At 46.5% G+C, this 16,854-nt stretch overlaps 2 protein-coding genes across 5 annotated transcripts in view; one reads left to right on the forward strand and one right to left on the reverse strand.

Annotated features, from left to right (window-relative positions):
- SLC5A10 (solute carrier family 5 member 10) overlaps positions 1-16,854 on the reverse strand; it is a 183,737-nt gene that overhangs the window by 48,355 nt on the left and 118,528 nt on the right. The gene's annotated exons all lie outside the window — the stretch shown is intronic.
- The window catches only part of FAM83G (family with sequence similarity 83 member G), a 60,930-nt gene continuing 44,740 nt past the window's right edge, over positions 665-16,854 (forward strand). The window contains exons 1-2 of the mRNA XM_036741631.1: positions 665-732; positions 1,086-1,870. Coding sequence (XP_036597526.1) covers positions 1,358-1,870 — 513 coding nt within the window. The 5' untranslated portion in view covers positions 665-732; positions 1,086-1,357. The remainder of the gene's footprint in view (positions 733-1,085; positions 1,871-16,854) is intronic.

Raw genomic sequence — 16,854 nt, forward strand, 5'->3', positions numbered from 1 at the left:
TTCAAATATAAAATGCCGGGGCTTTGGAATTTTCAAAAGAGGAAACTGAGGCCTGGAGAGGTTCATTTGTAAAGTCAAGGTCGTGTCCGGAAGGTACTAGGGTCTATAAACAAGCCTGGACTGCGTGGGGCAGATTAAGTGCAGTGGGCTGGTCGGTCATGATCTGGGAAGGCTTGCAGTGGAAGGTGGAATTTGCCAGGCTCCCAGCAGCCACATCAGGCCCTCTCCCTCCCCGAAGGTATAGGGGGCTGGGGAGGAGGATAGACGAGGTCGTAAAGGATTGGTGCCCGGGAGGGACAGCGGAGGAGCTGCGCAGGAAGTTGGGAGGTGTTAGGTGAACTAATCCCCGTGGCTTTCGGGAATGGGGGCGCTCAGCTTCTCCCCTCCCCTCCCGTCCCCCGGGAGCTTAGACACGTCGGGAGACACTGGGGATGATTCAGCTTCCTGGGTCGGACTCGGAGTTGGATCCAGAAGCACCTGGGAGCGCGCGGACCCCAGCCTGAGGGGGCGGGGCCATGTTGCGCATGATCCCACCCCCACCCCCCCCACCCCGCAGGTGGGGTCGGGCGGGGCCATGACTCACGCCGCTCCTGCCGCCCGCCCCTCCCCTCCCGGCTGCTTCCGACTCTTCCCTTCCCTCTTGTCATTTGCGCAGCTTTACCTGGGCAGCTCTGCTCCGCCGCCTCGTCGCCTGCCCGGCCGCTGGGTCCCAGGTTGCTGGAAAGAGCTGGGGTAAAGAGAAAACCCCCACCTACCTATCCTCCCACCCAGCCAGAGGCTTCCGACACAGCCTTCTCACCCAACTCCACCTCCCACCTCTTCCACGGACTTCCCAGCACTTTGCGGCGCTTGGAGATCCGAGCGCAGGCCATGCTGGCGCCCGGGAGTGTCGCGGGGGTTTTATTGGTGTTGGGGGAAGGGAGGAGAGAGAAGGCCGGAGGAAGGGGCAAGACTAGCTTCCGGCCAGCGTCACCTAGAAGCCCCCTTAGATTTCTGAGTCGTTTGATCCCCAAGTCAGTCCTTCTCTCCTGGGCTGCCCTTTCCGCAAGCCCTTATTCATACTCTCCGCCTCTTTCCCCAAACAGGTTCCCTATGGGCAGAATGCAGGTGAAGCCTGTGCGTGCCAACCACTACCTGTCCGGCTGGGCCATCGCTGGGGAGTCAGGCATCTGAGCTCAGGAGCCAAGGAGCAAGAAAGAAGGAGGGGGAGAGAAGAACGCCTTTGGCCTCTGGGAAGTCCTATAGACTGGAAACCTGAACTTCCCCCTCCTTCCCCCAGTTTAACTCTGCTCCAGCATCAACCACCCCTTCCTCCTTCAGTCCTGACTTGACCGGTGTATGTGCCCCTGGCACAGCCATGGCGTATTCCCAGGTGCAGTGCCTGGACGACAGCCACGTGAACTGGCGTTCCAGCGAATCTAAACCTGAATTCTTCTATAGTGAGGGGCAGAGGTTGGCCCTGGAGGCCTTGGTGGCCAGGGGCCCCGAGGCCTTCTACGAAGTTCTCAAGAAGGAGAATATCCGGGACTTCTTGTCTGAGTTGGAGCTCAAGAAGATCCTGGAGACGATTGAAGTCTATGACCCAGGATCTGAGGACCCCCGAGAACAAAGAGGTCTCTGTGAGGACTCTGGGCCCAATGATAAAGAAGAGAATGGAGAAGGTGGTGGTGATGCTGATGTTGACCCGGTCCCTTCCTTGGAATACTGGCCACAGAAGTCAGACCGCTCTATCCCACAGCTGGACCTTGGTTGGCCTGATACCATTGCCTACCGAGGGGTGACCCGTGCCAGTGTGTACATGCAACCCCCCATTGATGGACAAGCCCACATCAAGGAGGTGGTCCGGAAGATGATCAACCAGGCACAGAAGGTGAAAAGGAGTGGGGAATCCTGAGGGTGAGGGAGGGAAAAAAGGGCTTTAAGGTTTGCAGAGAGCTTTACAAATCTCATTTGATCCTCAAAACAACCCTGGGAAGTAGGTGCTATTATTACCCCATTTTACAGGTGAGGAAACCGAGGCAGATTGCAGTAAAATGACTTGTCCAGGGTCACGCAGCTATTTGAGGCCAAATTTAAACTGGTCTTCCTGACTCCTGTCCCAGGACTCTATTCATTTTGCCACCTAGCTGCCTTTGGGGAAAGATAGGACTCCTGGATTTTCTTGCACTGTTTACTGTATGTGTATGAGAGAAATGTTTCCTTAGAGGTCAGAAGACAGCAGCCTCCAGTTTCAGGGCACTGAGGGGAGAAGAGAGATAATGATCTTCAGAAATGAGGGAATGCTTGGTAGTCAGACAAAAATGATGAAGAATCTAATATCTTTTAACTGACTGCTTTCAACTTTCACCTACTCTCCTTTTGCATTAAGATGCCTGGGCTGCCTTTTCAAATATCTTTGTTAATTCATATCAGCTTTCTCTTCTTTTCCAAAAAAGACTTCCTGAGGAAGAATTCAGTAGCTGGACATATTTTGCCTTTAGGCAGTGGCAGTGTGTGTGTGTGTGTGTGTGTGTGTGTGTGTGTGTATACGTACCTCTATGACATAGTGAATAGTAAGAAAGCTGCCTACACAGATGAGTATTTGATGAAACCAGGGTGGGCGTGGGCATGACTCAGATCACAGTAAGGTCTGGATCTAGGATTAGGGGCCAGAAATTTCCCTAGTGTGTCCTTAAGCATGTGATTTAGACTCTAGAAGGCAGCTGGAAAATAGACAAACCCATCCCAATTGTGACTAAGATGAGCACTGTGGTCTTAGAAAAACAGTGTATTGGGCTAAGGGATTGGGAGGTCTAGATTCAAGTCCATACTTTGCCTTAGCACTGCTGTGTGATCTGAGGAAGTCACTTGACTTCTGAGGTCCTCTCTGGTCCTCCATTTCTGCTTGGCTCAATTTTAAGATAGGGAGTAGATTTACAGGGTCTAGTTCCGGAGCCAGGGGATTTGGTGCTGACTTGGCCGTTGCTGAACTGAGGACTGGACAAAGGTAGCAAGTTGCTGGGTAGGAAGACTCAGAGACTTCAGCCAAGGATATTTGGGATGAATCTTTGTAGAAGCTTAGAATTGAAAAGAACCTGAAAGATAATTTGGCTCTATCTCTGCAAGCAAAGAGGTGGAGCATGATACAGACTCAGCCTCACTTCAGTTTACTAGTACTATCCACCTCAAAACACAAACTCCTTCAGTCAAGCCCTGAGTTTTTTGTTTTATTTTTAACCCTACAGAGGATATTGAGTAGCTTCCAGAGCCGTTCCCACACTTTAAACTCTGTGTGTGTGCACGCACACCTGCTACCCCTCAACATTGTACTTAAGCTATTAAACTGGGCAGTCCTCTTAAAACAGATCTTGCTTCAGCCTTGCTTGGCTGTAAATGAGCTGCTGTTTTGGTCACATTTGTGCTTAGAATCAAAGGAATGAGAGTTCTCAGAGGCCTTCAAGATCACTCAGTCCACTCCGTTTATTTTTACAGATGAGGTCCATAGAAGGTCACACAATTACTAAGTGGCAAAATGGGGATTTGAACCCAGACTTCCTGATGCCAAATCCAGTACTCTTTCATCTGCATTCTGGTGCTTCTTAGAGATTGGTGTCATCCTAAGCATAGAGCTCTGATTTCTTTAGGTTGAATTCACTAATAGACCCTCTTGGGGCCAAGGGCCCAATGGTATGTTTTTGATCTGAGCATTGGGGGCAGAGGGGTGCAAAGCCAGACTCTGTTTTGTTGACACCTTTCTGCTTGACTGAGAGTTAGACTGGGAATGATCTCTGGTTCCAGGTTTTCCATTCTCTGTCTTTTGAATTGAGAGAAGAGAAGAGAGAATCTGGAGCATAGAAGCTGGAGGAATTCATTTGACTCATCTCTCCTCTACCATTGAAGGGCAGCCTAGGCGTCCAGAGGCTTCTATCACCAAAACCTCATTGTCACCTTTTGTTCCAACTCCTTTTCCTTGGAGCACCAGAGATACTGGCCTGGTTTTGCCCTTTCCATTCCCCAAGAATGAGTGGCAAAATATCCCTCAAAATAAGTAGCAAAAAAAAAGAGAAATGGGAGATTGTCTCTCTTAATTTGGAATTCTGAACGAGGGGAGAAGGAGAGGGAAGTATTGTATTAGGTCCCAGGCAGAGGAGAAAGAGCATGCCAATATGACCTCTAAGAAACCTTCCAATTCCATTATTCTGTGAATTTCCTAGGACTATGATGATAGCCTCAGAGCCTAGATGTCCACTGTTATTTTTAGCTCTACATCATGATAGGAAAGCCAGATCTAGGGGAAATTCTGGGCTGGATGAGTGGAAGGTGTTGGAGCAGGGACTGCTAGTTCCTCTTCTGGTTTGTGACCAGTTGGATGGTCATAGAATCATAGATTTTAAACTGAAAGAGACCCAATAAGTCATCCAGTCCGACTCCCTCTTACCCTTACCCCCAATTTACAGATAAGTAAACTGAGAACCAGAGAGGTGAATTGACTTGCCTAACATCTAGGTAGTCAACAAAGCTGGGATTCAAACCCAAATTTCTCTGACTTCAAATCCAGTGATCTCACTGAACTATGCTGCCTCCCTTCTAGGACCCCTGCTAGGGTATTACTCAGATTCAGAATGACCAGCATTAATTTTCCACCAAGTCTAGTAACCGAGGGGGCAAACTGATCTGGAAATTCCACGCCTGCATCCTATTAAAGGATAGTTTAGGAACCCAGGGGCTTCTTCTCTCAGCTAGCAGTGGTTTAGTGGCCAGGAAAGCAGCAGGACCATAAAACCAAGCTGCAAACTCAGTCCTTTGGGAACTGGATTCACAGAGTCCTAATCTCTCCCAGACAGACACATGAATGATGGAGCCAGATAGAGAAAGCCTGAGGCCTGTGGGAGGCCACCTTTGGTGGCAGCTTTCCAGGTGACAACTTACTTCTGTTCCATCCCACTGACCAGAGTAGTTGTAACCTGGCTGGCACCAATACCAGGCTCCAGAGAGGTGACAGGTATCTAGCTTTTATGTGGGCGCAACAGGGGACAAAGATTAAAATTGCCTCCAGACATAGAGAGGGGCCAGGTAGGATATTCAGGTGTCTGTTGGCAGAGCATATGAAACTTGATGGGACGAGACATCACTCAGTGATGTGTCTGAGAAAAGATGTGCTCACAGTGGTTTGGCACCTTGCTCGTTTTCAAGTCTAGCAGGCTCTTGTCGATTTCAAAATGGTCAGCAAGGAGTGTGGTCTGATACTTGAGGACCAAGGAATCCAACCCTTTTTAAACCAAGGGATAAACCACTCATGTTGTCCTGTCCTCCCTTCTCCTAGGAACCACCCCCAAGCATCTATAAGTGGAAGTATGCATTACCTTTCCCACCAAGCTATGAAGGCTGGTCCCAGTGTTTGGTGATTGTCAGTGGAAAGGTGCTGCAAGGTCCGCAGACGCTGATGAATGCTGACAGGGTACATTCCCATGGGGCTCTGGGTATTTGCCAGAACTCTGAAGCTGACATCCTACCTCCTGACATGCTCTCTGGTTCTTATCTCTTCCCCTCAGCTTGGTTTCCATCACCTGAATCATCAGGTCCTGGCCTCACCCTCCTCCCCACGCCCAGTATTCTCCTAATTAGCAGAAGAAGCTGGGATGCTGGGTACATCTGAGCTAAGAAGGTTCCCTCATGATGTCCTGGATCTCAGTACACCATTGAAGCTAGTAGTGTATATGTATGTATGTGTGTTTCAGGGTTCTGATGTCTCTTTACCTTACCCACACCTGCTGACTCAAGTGAGTGGCTTACTTCCCTCCCTGGGTGTCTATGTCTAGGTGAGCTGCTGCTGCTTGGGGGTGGGGGGTGGGGGAGATGAGTCATACCTCTGAGTAGCGCCAGTATGGCCTGAAACCTCCTAACCCTGTCAGCAGTAGAGCTAAGACATCCCTCCTTAACTCCTCCTTCCCCTTCCCTCTTCCCCCTTCATCCAGTCATTCTATGAATAGGGATGTGATGTAACTGAGACTCATTCCTAACCCTAACGAGGTGGAGGAAAGGTGGACCAAGAAGGCCAGTGGCTAGCTGGGGGGAGAGATTCTCGGTTTTTTGAAAGAGCAGAGGACTGAGAATCAGGAAATGTGAATCTCTGCCACTAATTCACTCTGTGACCATGGACAGATCACTTCATCTCTCTGGGCTTCAGTGTCCTCTGGAAATTCAAGAGGTTGAATTAGATGGTCTAGAAAGTACCTTCTATTTCTGACATTCTTTGACTTTTCCATAGTGAGAGAAGCCGTGGCCTTTTTGAATGGAGATGCTGGATTTTTGTGTCTGCCCAGGGTTGGGGTTGGGATGGGGGCATAGCACTATAGCCATTTCTTCTGAGCTAAGGCTATCAGTACTTGGTTCTGGGGTGTTTGGTCTTTGCTTTTAACTCTATTGGCCTCCCCAGTCTCTCCTCATCTCCCCACTACCCTCGCCCCACCTTTCCTCCAGGAGCTTGTGGTTATGAAACCGTGATTTATCAGGGAAAAACCTGTTGGATTTTTACCTACAGCAGCTGGAAATTCCAGCAGCATTCCGGGTGACATCCCCATACTATGTGGCATGTTGTTTCATGTTGGAAGACAACAGAGCCTTGCTCAGAGGCTCCTGTTTCCTTGGAGCCTCAGAAAAATGTGGGTGCATGGCTATAAGGGCTTTGCGAATGAATCTTACCAGCAGGGCTAATGGCCGGAATGTCTAGGGAGGGAGTACACACCAAGCTGAGAGAGCTGAAGGCAGAAGAGTAAGGTCAGGCCATACATCTCTTCACTTAACAAAGATTTACCTTATGGAAAAAGATAAAAATGAAGTGGACCACATACCCTGCCTACACTCTCTTTGGGGAAGATCAGATATATGCTAGCTTCCATTGACCTGCTCAGAGGAATGTTCCCTGACAATATTCATTATTATTCCATCCACCAAGTTTCTTAGACTTTCTTCCATCATAAACCTGTAGGCTGAATTATCCTCAGTCTAGCCCACCACCCAACCAACACCTGCAGGCACAGCCCAACGTAGTTATTGTCCCAATCAATGTCATCAGACAATACCTTCATTCATATATCATAACTAAAGTGGTGAAAGGTTATTCGGCTTATTGCCCAAAACGGGTCAGTAGAGATAAAAGTTCAATTCTCCCTCCACCTGTAATCTAACATAATAGTTGTTTCCCTAAGCATACAATCCCGCTCGTAATACTGTTTCCATGCAGCTCACTGCTCTTGTAACCCTGTTTCTCTCAACGTTTGCTAGAAGGGATGCCTTTTTATTTATTGAGCTTATTTTGGGCCAAGCACCTTTGCCGGTGCTTCAGAGGGTAACAGAAGAAACAGTTCCCTGCCCTCAGGAAATTCACAGGAAGTGATCGGAAAAAAATCAGATTTCTAGAGTCATTCTCCATTTAACATCATCAGAGGAAGGCCTCCTGATAATATCCATTTCATTAATCAAGTTTCTGCTTCAGCAGGTGGATTTCTACCATCATAAAACTGTATTAGCCTCCATCCAGCCCACCAATCAACTGATACTGACTGGCACAGCCCACTTTAGATGGTCTCAACCAATGACATTGGGGCAATATATGATAACAGTGCTGAGTAGAGTGGCACAGACTATGAGGCAGTTGTTGGGAGGTGGAAACACCCTAGACTTGGAATCAGAGGAGCTGAGTTTGAATCCTATCTCTGAGGCCTTGGGCCAATTACAAGAGCCTGTTTTATCATCTGTAAAATGAAAGGGTCGGACTAGGGGGTCTTTATGATTCCTGTCCTGTTTACAATCCTCTGATACTGCTGTGTGACTTTAGATATGGAAGAGATCACTTTGTGCTAGGTTGATGAAGGAGGTGAGACTTTAGGGTTTTGAAGAAAGGGAGGGCTTTTCAGATGAGGAGGAGAGTAAGCAAAGGTTCAGAGACAGAAATGCAGATAGAAACGTGCTGTTCTGCTCATTTCCCCTTGTCTTGCCTGGCTTTCCGGAAGGATTCCCCACTCTGCCCCAAAATAGGCTCTGAAATCTTCAAATCTCTCTCTCCTCCACCTCATGGAAACTAGTTTCCTTTTCCCAGCCTTGTGGAGGAGAGTGTTGGCTTCTCTTTAAGAGCATGACCTCAGAGGCTCTCACAAAGCAGCCTCTAGTCCTGCTTCAGAATCCAACCTCACGGTGGCTTTCATTGTTTGGTTGCTCAATCAAAGCAAGTGTGCATGTGCCACCACAAAAGCCTGGGACTAGTCTTTCATTTGAGGACAGTCAATTTAGTTTCATAAGGCTTCCCCTCCCAACAAGGATCAACTAATCAAAGACAATTGACCTGGGATTATAGATGAGTATTTATTAGCAGTCCTCAACAGATCACTAGGCTTCCTGTCCTAGCGGTGTTTTTCATGACTGAAGCAATAGCTGAGGTCTGTGGTTTTTTGACACTGGCTGTCACCAGGAATCCTCCTGTTACTTAAGATTGAAGGGAACAAGGTGCCTGCATTGTGGTACAGTGGAAAAAATACTGGATTTGGAGTCAAAAAGTAGTTCAGATCCCACGTCTGCCACTTACTGCCTGTATGACCTCTGGGCCTCAGTGTCCTTACCTGTAAAATTAGAGTTGGACCAGGCTTCTAAGAATCCCTCTAGCTCTGAACCTATCACCTGGAGTGAAAACTGTTAGCCAGAGGTCTGATGACTTCATTCCTGGAGTGAATTGCTCCCTGGTCCTGATGCTCCCAAGAGAGCATTTGGGAAGCTAGTGTAGCAAGATGTCTGTAGGAAGAACAAAGTCCCAGGACTTTTGGGGGTGGTGGTGGGGGTCTTATGCTATGATTTTTATCACTTTAGTACTTCATGTTTAGAAGCTCCCTTACTGATGCAGAAGTCCAAGGCCACTATACTTTATAGTCTTAGATAGTAACCTGGCACACTGAAAGTTTAAGTGACTTGCTGGAGGTCACAGGGCTAATATATGTTGGAAGCAAGATTTATCTCCTCCCTCCCCCACCCCAGGTCTTCCTGACTCCAAAGCCGGCCCTTTCAACTACTCTCTTCCCAAGGCTCTTAAATTAAGAAGAATGGACTAGTTTGATCAGCTTTTTTCAACCCAAGATTGGTGCCAGGGTGCCAACCTCTCTGATCTGGTGTTGGGGTAGGGATGGGGAGAAATAGAGAAGCTGTGCCCCAGTAGGGACTGCTAGGTGGGAAGGAACCAGGAGCAAAGGCACACAACTCAAGAGCACAACTATCTGATCTGTTGTGCACAGGACCACAGGAAGTGCTTGATGCAAACCTCTCTCTGGAGCTTTTCCTCTATATCCAGCCGTCTTTCCAGGTTGACTCGATAAATACAGATATGGAAAACCAGAAAATCTAGATTGTGGGGCTCCTCCCTAGGACCAGCCTGTGCCTTCCTAAGTAAACTAGTGATATTTCTACCTACTTCATGGTCCCTGCTCTAATTGCATAGGATCTTAAAAATTAAGGTTTTGGTTGATAATGGCTGAAAATGCTAGGCATGCTGGGGAATTTGTGTTTTGAGAAGGGGAACCTGAAAAACCTCAAAGCCTTAGAATTATTGAATCTTAGAGGTCATTTAGGAGGCTGCTAGAATGCTCTGTGGATAGAGTGCTGCTGGGCCTGGAGTCAGGAAGATCTGAGTTCAAATCCTGCCTCAGACGCTTGTTAGCTGTGTGAATCTGGGGAAAGTTACTTAATGTCCACTGGAGAAGGAAATGGCAAACCACTCCAGTATCTTTGCCAAGAAAACCCTATGGACAGTATTGGCCTGCTATGATCCATGAGGTCACCAAGAATCAGGCACAAGCGAACAACAAGAGGTCATTTAGTCCATCTTCTATAACATAGAACCCTTCTAAGACAATGCTAATGAGTGGTTTATTCGGCCTCTGCTTTTAAACACAGTGTTGAAGCGTTGACTGTCTCTTGAAACAGCTTAGGCTATCCTGAGGCAGCTGTCTAATTGCTAAAACATTTTCCCCTTGTGTTGAAATGAATATGCTTCCTTATAACTCAGACACATTGGTCCCAATTGTAGCCCCTACATCCATACAGAATGAATTTGCTCCTCCTTTAAAGGTAGCTATTAAGCCCTTTGGCTTCTCCAGGTTAAAAAGCCTTCCAAAACTTACTCCTCAAGCTCATGGTACAATTTCAGGTTACTGTGCCTAGCAGAAAAGTGAGATTTGGGGGCAAGAAGCCCTGCCTAGCCTGCCTTGGGTCACATTACACAAAGGGTTTCCTACTTGGCCAGGCTGGCTATACTACTTAGCCTACTTCCCCATTTTTCTTTCCCCTAACCTAAAATCAAACCTTTTGAGCTGGAAGAGACCTTAGACTTCTTCTAGTCCAACTCCCTTAAAATAGATGAAGATCCGATGTTGGAGTGAAGGTGGGGAGGAAGAAAAGTGAGGCCTAGAGAGAACTTTTTTGCCCAAATCACAAAGATAGAAGAGCTGGGGTTTGAACCCAGGTTCTCTGCTTTGTAAAGCCATTGCCCTGTCCACTGCACCATGCTGTCTTTCAGGGTTTCCCTTCTCTTTTCTGGAAAACGTGCTCTTAAGAGTTGCCCTCAGAATGCAGGTTCTCCAGTTAAATAGAAATTGAGAGACAGGCTACACCTCTGCCACTGAGGTAATGAAAGGGCTTCAGGGGTGGGGTTAGGCTGGTGGCAAAGATGAGAGAGGGCCAGATAGGGAGTCCCATTCAAGCCAGTTATTTACAAGTTAACTTCCTGTTTCAGCAAGAAGACAGGTCTCTGGATTTCTGTCATCAACTTGGACAACCACTCTTTCTTGGGAAGCAGGAAGTCTATTAGTTATCACTAGCCGAAAGAAGATCAGACTCCAGAGGGGAATAGCGTATGTGTCACTGGAAGTGTTCAAGCAGGAAACTGAATGACCACTTCTTAGGGAGGCTATAGAGGGGAATTCCCATTCAGGGACAGACTGGCTTAGATGACCTTTAGGCTTGTAGCCAAATCTGAGATTCTGTGGTACCAACGCATAGACAGTGGGATATAGTGACCTGAAGTCAAGAAACTGGGTTTTTGTGCCCAGTACATAGTAAACACTTAATAAATGTTTGTTAATTGATTGCCAGCCTCAGATACTCGCTGGGCAAGTTACCTAATCTCTCAGCCTCAGTTTCTTCATCTGTAAAAGACACATAATAAATTTATACTAGATTGTTATGAAGAAAGTGCTTTGTAAGCTTTAAAGAGTTACATAAATGTGAGTTATTATGATTATTATTACCATAACTTAATGCTCATAATATCCTTTAATTCCATTGTAAATTTAGCTACAACCTGTTCAGGGCAGGGCGGGGTAGAAGAAGAGTCAACATTTACTTAAGATACATACCTTCCACAGGCCCTCCAAGATTCTAACCTTGTATGTGGTATGGGTTACTTTTTGGCCTGTATAACAGGTATGTGACAAGGAGGTGGTCGTCTGGTCCTTGCACAGAGCAGTCTAGGCCTGGCAGCCTCATTAAACCAGTCCTATTCTCTTGTTTGGGCAGCTATTTTTGCCTCTCTGTGTGATGATCTGAGCCCTATTTACAGCAGCCATTTACACCAACAGATGTAGGAGTCTGGGCCAGGGATTCTATCATTTTTGGAGGGTGGAGCTTGGTTCCCCAAGGGGCTAGTGGATTGAGATCCACCTGGAGCTGCCTGCATCAGTAACTCTAGGCTCTTCTCCCCTATAAGGCCAGAGCTTAGTAAGGCTCTCAGTGGGGGGTGGGGTGAAAATACTTCCAAGCTTGACACTTGTAGTCAGATGGGATCCTTCAGAGGAGGCTGCCTTGCCGGTCTAGATCCCTAATCCCCTCCTTTTCCCAACGTTTTATCCTGGTGACCTTTCCCCCAAGTTAGCTCTGATGTCAATCACAATCCCTTTATCTTATCTGTTGGTTGTCTTTAAGAAACTCAGAACCTTTCACAGACTTGGTTGTTTTAAATTTTTTTTTAAAGTATTTTCATTCTATACTGAAAGGACATATCTCAGAACTAAATAGAGACTAGAATTTGCCTAACGCCCCACACTGAGTAAGTGGCCAAGAGCCTGGGTCAGCTGATGTCTAATCTGCCCGCAAGACGAATTTAATAGTGATGAAGTACACTCTCTGGGTATATTATCATTATTAGTGTCATCATCATTACTACTGCTGCTGCTGCTAATAGCTGGCATTCATGTGGCAATCCAAAGTTTGCAAAGCACTTTCCATTGCCTCATCCTATCCTAGAAACAGTCTGTGAAATAGGTACCATTATCACACTCCTTTCACGAATGAAGAAACTGAACCCGAGGTGAAGTGACTTGCCCAGTGTCGTAGCTGGCAGCGTCTGAGGCAAGGTTCCAACTCAGGTTTTCATGATTCCAAGTCTAGGGCTCTATTCACTATGCTGCCTAGTTGCCTACATGGACCTAGTATAGTTCAGCAGTTAGGTTAATTTTTATTTATTAATTTTTGTTAATTATTTTTAGTGAAATTTCAGTCTTAGTCCCAGAAGGTAGGTGAAGTTTTTAGGAATATTCTCCTTGATTTGGCTTTTTGGTTAAAGTCTCAGTCATGGACTCCAGTTTTAAAATGGGTGGGAAGGGGAGTATGTATTTAGTTTTTGAAGAGCCCAACCCTGCTAGGAGGAAAAAACTTTCTCTCTCAGGGACTCCCTCTCCCCCTGACCCCCAGGAAAAAGAAAAAGAAAGGTGGGGCCCAGGTCTATTCCCAGTAGAGCTCATGCTGGCTGTCCTCCTAACTGTTAGATTAGCATTTCTCGTTTTGTGCATCTTGGGTGGATGAATTGTCTTATGAGGGTGGGGGTGGGGTAAATTGGTTTGGGGAGTGATTGAAGAGTGGAATCTTTTTCTTTTGTGCTGACAGTAGCAGGGTGCTGTTAGCACCTCCCACAGCACCCAGCTTCTCCTGTCACTCACCCTGGAGGAAGCACAGAAGCTGCCCCAGTAAGTGTGTTTCTATAGCCCAAGCCAGACATTGTCTTGTTAATCCTTCTGACGCCACAGAGAAGAAGAAAGATTCTAATATAGCATCAGATTGGTGAGGAAACTGAGGCAAGGTGCCCAGATCTAAGTCCTAGTAATTCAGTTGCTTAGCACAGTGCCTGGCACATAGTAGTTGCTTAACAAATGTTTATTGACTGACTGCCTGGTAGTTGTCCTGGTCCTGTAGTGGTTCTGCCTTCTTTCCTCAGGGGGCATGGCCCCCTAGGAAGTCTACTGGGGTAACAGAGATTTCAGTTATACATTCATTGTACTGGTTACCACCACTGACCTGACTGGTGTGGGCTGGGGCATTTCTTCTCTGCTCCATTGTCCTACAAGATCTGGTCTCTTTACTCAGGAATTCAGAGTGTGTGTGTGTGTGTGTGTGTGTGTGTGTGTGTGTGTGAAGCAACTAGGATGGAACCCGGAATTTCTTGTTTATTTAACAATAAAAAATAGCATCTGTGTAGCATCTTAAAGTTTTCAAAGCATTTTATGCCCATCATTAACTCCTTTGAGCCTCACCACAACTTTGTGAAGTTGGTAAGACAGGTATTCTTAACCCCATGCTACTGATGAGGAAACATACTCAGGTTAAAGTGACTTGCCCACAGTCACACAGCTAGTAAATGTCAGAAGTGGGATTTGAACCCGGATATTTCTGACTGCAAGTCCAGAATTTGGTCCCTTATACCCCCACGGCTTCTTATTTACTTACTAGACTAAGCTCAGTCTCCTTTGAATTTTATGTGTGGAGGTAAAGGGGAAGGAGAGGGAGAGAGATTCTTTGCATGCAAAGTAAAATAAATATGAAATTCTTTGCATTGCTGAGATATAGAGGAGAGCATATGTGTCTAAGAGAAAAGGGCTGGGCATCCATGAATGTAGGAGAGATGTCTGTGTAACAGTGATATCAGCCTAGACTCTCAGACCTTGTAGGAGCCACAGAAGTTATCTGGCCCAAATTCTACCTGTGCAGCCTGCTCCTCCACAAATGTCCCTGACAAATGGTCTTCCAGGCCCTGCTTGATTTCCAGTGTTGGGGGCTCACCATCAACTGAAATCCTTCCACTTTTGGAGTGCTCAAGTTCCTAGCAAATTTTTCCTTACACTAAACCAAAATCTGCCTCCATGCAGCTTCTTCCCGTTGTTCCCAGCTGGAAGGAATCTTAGACAGTTCTGCCCTCTGGACCTAAGCAAACCATGCTGAATCCATGGTGGTATAATGGAAAGAGTGCTGAATTTGAATTTAGAAGAACTGGATTTGAATCCTGGCTTTGTTGTTTACTACCTAGATGATCACTTGGCCTTCAGGCTCTCAGTTTCCTTGTCTATCAAATAAAGGGCTTGGGATAGACAGTGAGGTCCCCTTTCCATTCTAAATCTGTGATGATGGCCCTTCAGATACTTGAGGACTGCTCTTGTGTACTCTCTCTCTTTTCACTAGCTAAATATCCTCGTTTCTTTAAACTGGTCCTCACATGTTATGGTTTCTGGTCTGGTCCCCCTCCTGTAGATATATTTTAGCACGTAAATATTCTAGCCAGAATACGGCAGCAGAATGGAACACAGAAGGGGAATGACTCGGGTAGAGGCTTTTCTTCTTTTGTGTATTAGGCGCCTATTAGTTCAGCCTAAGATATTAGCTTTTTGAGGTGGGAGTGGGGCGGGCTAACATACCACATATTGAGCACATGGGTCTCTAAAGCCCCCAGGTCTTTTTCACATGCACTATTCTCTAACTACATGTTAGTAGTAAGTATCCTGTACTTACATAATTGATTTTATTTGAATCCAAGTATAGACCTTTATGTTTGTTCTTACTAAAGTTCACCTTTTTGTTTTAGATTTTTTTCCTATTATTCTCTCCTGTTAGTATGTTTTCAGACCCCAATTCTTTCATGCAATCAATCAATCAAAACTTTATTAAGTGTCTGCCTTCTATGTGAGAAATACTGGGCTAGGGGATGGAGGTACAGAAATGGTCCCTGCCCTCAAGGAACTGCTATTGGGTGGTGGCGGGGATGTACAACATAAGTACAACAAAATTACAAGCTAAACTTCATGAGGGGAGGACGTTAACATCTGAAGACTGAGCAGGGACAACTTTAGGTAGAAGGCGTGCTTAAGCAGAGTTTTGCAGGAAACTCAGATTTCCAGTGGCAAAGCTGAGGGGGGAGCACGTTCCAGGACTGAGGGGCAGCCAGGGCAGAGGCTGAGAAATGGAAAATGGAGTGCCCTGGGTGAGGAAGGCCAGCAAGAAGGCTGGAAGGGGAGTGATGTAGAAGGTGGGGAATGCAGTAGCTATCCCTCCCAGCTTAGTTTCATTTTTGAATGAATGCTTTTCTTCTGCCCCCAGCACATCAAAGCAGATCCCCTGTGGTGAATTTACAGGAGGGTGGGGACAGGAGTTGCGTGCATTGTTAAAAGGAGCACTAATATCAGTGAGATAATAGAGCCTTCAAAGTATATTTTTCCTGCCAGGGTGTGATCACCTTGTTTCCTCCACCCAGCATACCTGTTGAAATTCTGCCCATCCTTCAAGGCCCACCTTGAAGCTCAGAGGTCTTCTCTGACCTCTCTAGGATTTCTTTTCCCATTTCTTAAAATACCTGTAACATTCTACACTTGATATGTACCACTTATGGCTTAGTATTATTGTTTCTTGTGTTTGAGACCATATTTATTATTACTAGATTGTAAGCATCACTGAGGTCGGGGACTGCCTCTTATACATGTCTGAAATTCTATGATTTTTTGGGGGAGGGGGGAAGGCCAGGCAATTGAGGTTAAGTGACTTGCCCAGGGTCACACAGCTAGTAAGTGTGTCAAGTGTCTGAGGCCACATTTGAACCTGGGTCCTCCCAACTGCACTACCTAACTGCCCCCAGTTCTATGATTCTTTGTTCCAAGCATCTAGTACAAAAGTAGGTGCTTAGTAAAGAGCGATGGCATGATATGCTTGCTATAAAGCATTCATCAGTAATGACAACTTTTATTTTTATAGCATTTCACATACATTATTTATTTAAACGTACCTGATGCTCTGCTGGGCAGGTTGCAGGAAGACCTGGGCCCTGGAACAGACTCTTCAAGACAGAGCCATAGCCCTTGGCTGACCTCAGCAGATGCCAAGCAGTGATCTGGCCCCAGTGCAGCTGGGCTTAGAAGATGGGCGGATGAGGCCAGTGGAGGGGGATGTAGAGCACTGGAAAAGGCACTGAACTTTTACATCTAAAAGTCAGAGGTTAAAAGCCTGGCTCTTCCGCTTACTACTTGAGGATCCTTGAATAAAACACTTCACCTCTCTGGGCCTCAGTTTCCTCATCTGTAAAATGAGGGAGTCAGACTGGATGACCGCCAAGGTCCCTTCCAGCCGTAGACCTGGAGATCTCTTGTTAGTTAGCACACATACGTGGTATGGAGTATATTCAGTGGACTCCAAATGGGGCTGAGGGGCAGATACCATGATAAAGTTAGACTCACAGTAGGAAGAGACAGAGATCTCCTAGTCCAATCGGCATGTTTTTATAGAGAGCAGAACTGAAGTTCAGAAAGAGGTACTAAAGGTAACACAGGTAGTAGGTGGCTCAGTGGGTAGAGTCAGGAAGACCTGAATCCAAATCCAGCCTTAGACACTTACTAACTGTGTGACCTGGGGCAAGACACTTAACCTCTATTTGCCTTAACTCACCGAAGAAGGAAATGGGAAACCTCTCCAATATCTTTGCAAAGAAGACCCCCGGGACAGTACATGGGGCTATGAAAAGTTGCGCATGACTAAAGGACTGAACAGCAGCAACACAGCAAATTAGGAGGTGGGACTAAAAAGCAG

Source organism: Trichosurus vulpecula, chromosome 1, assembly GCF_011100635.1.
Source record: "Trichosurus vulpecula isolate mTriVul1 chromosome 1, mTriVul1.pri, whole genome shotgun sequence".
Taxonomy (NCBI): domain Eukaryota; kingdom Metazoa; phylum Chordata; class Mammalia; order Diprotodontia; family Phalangeridae; genus Trichosurus; species Trichosurus vulpecula.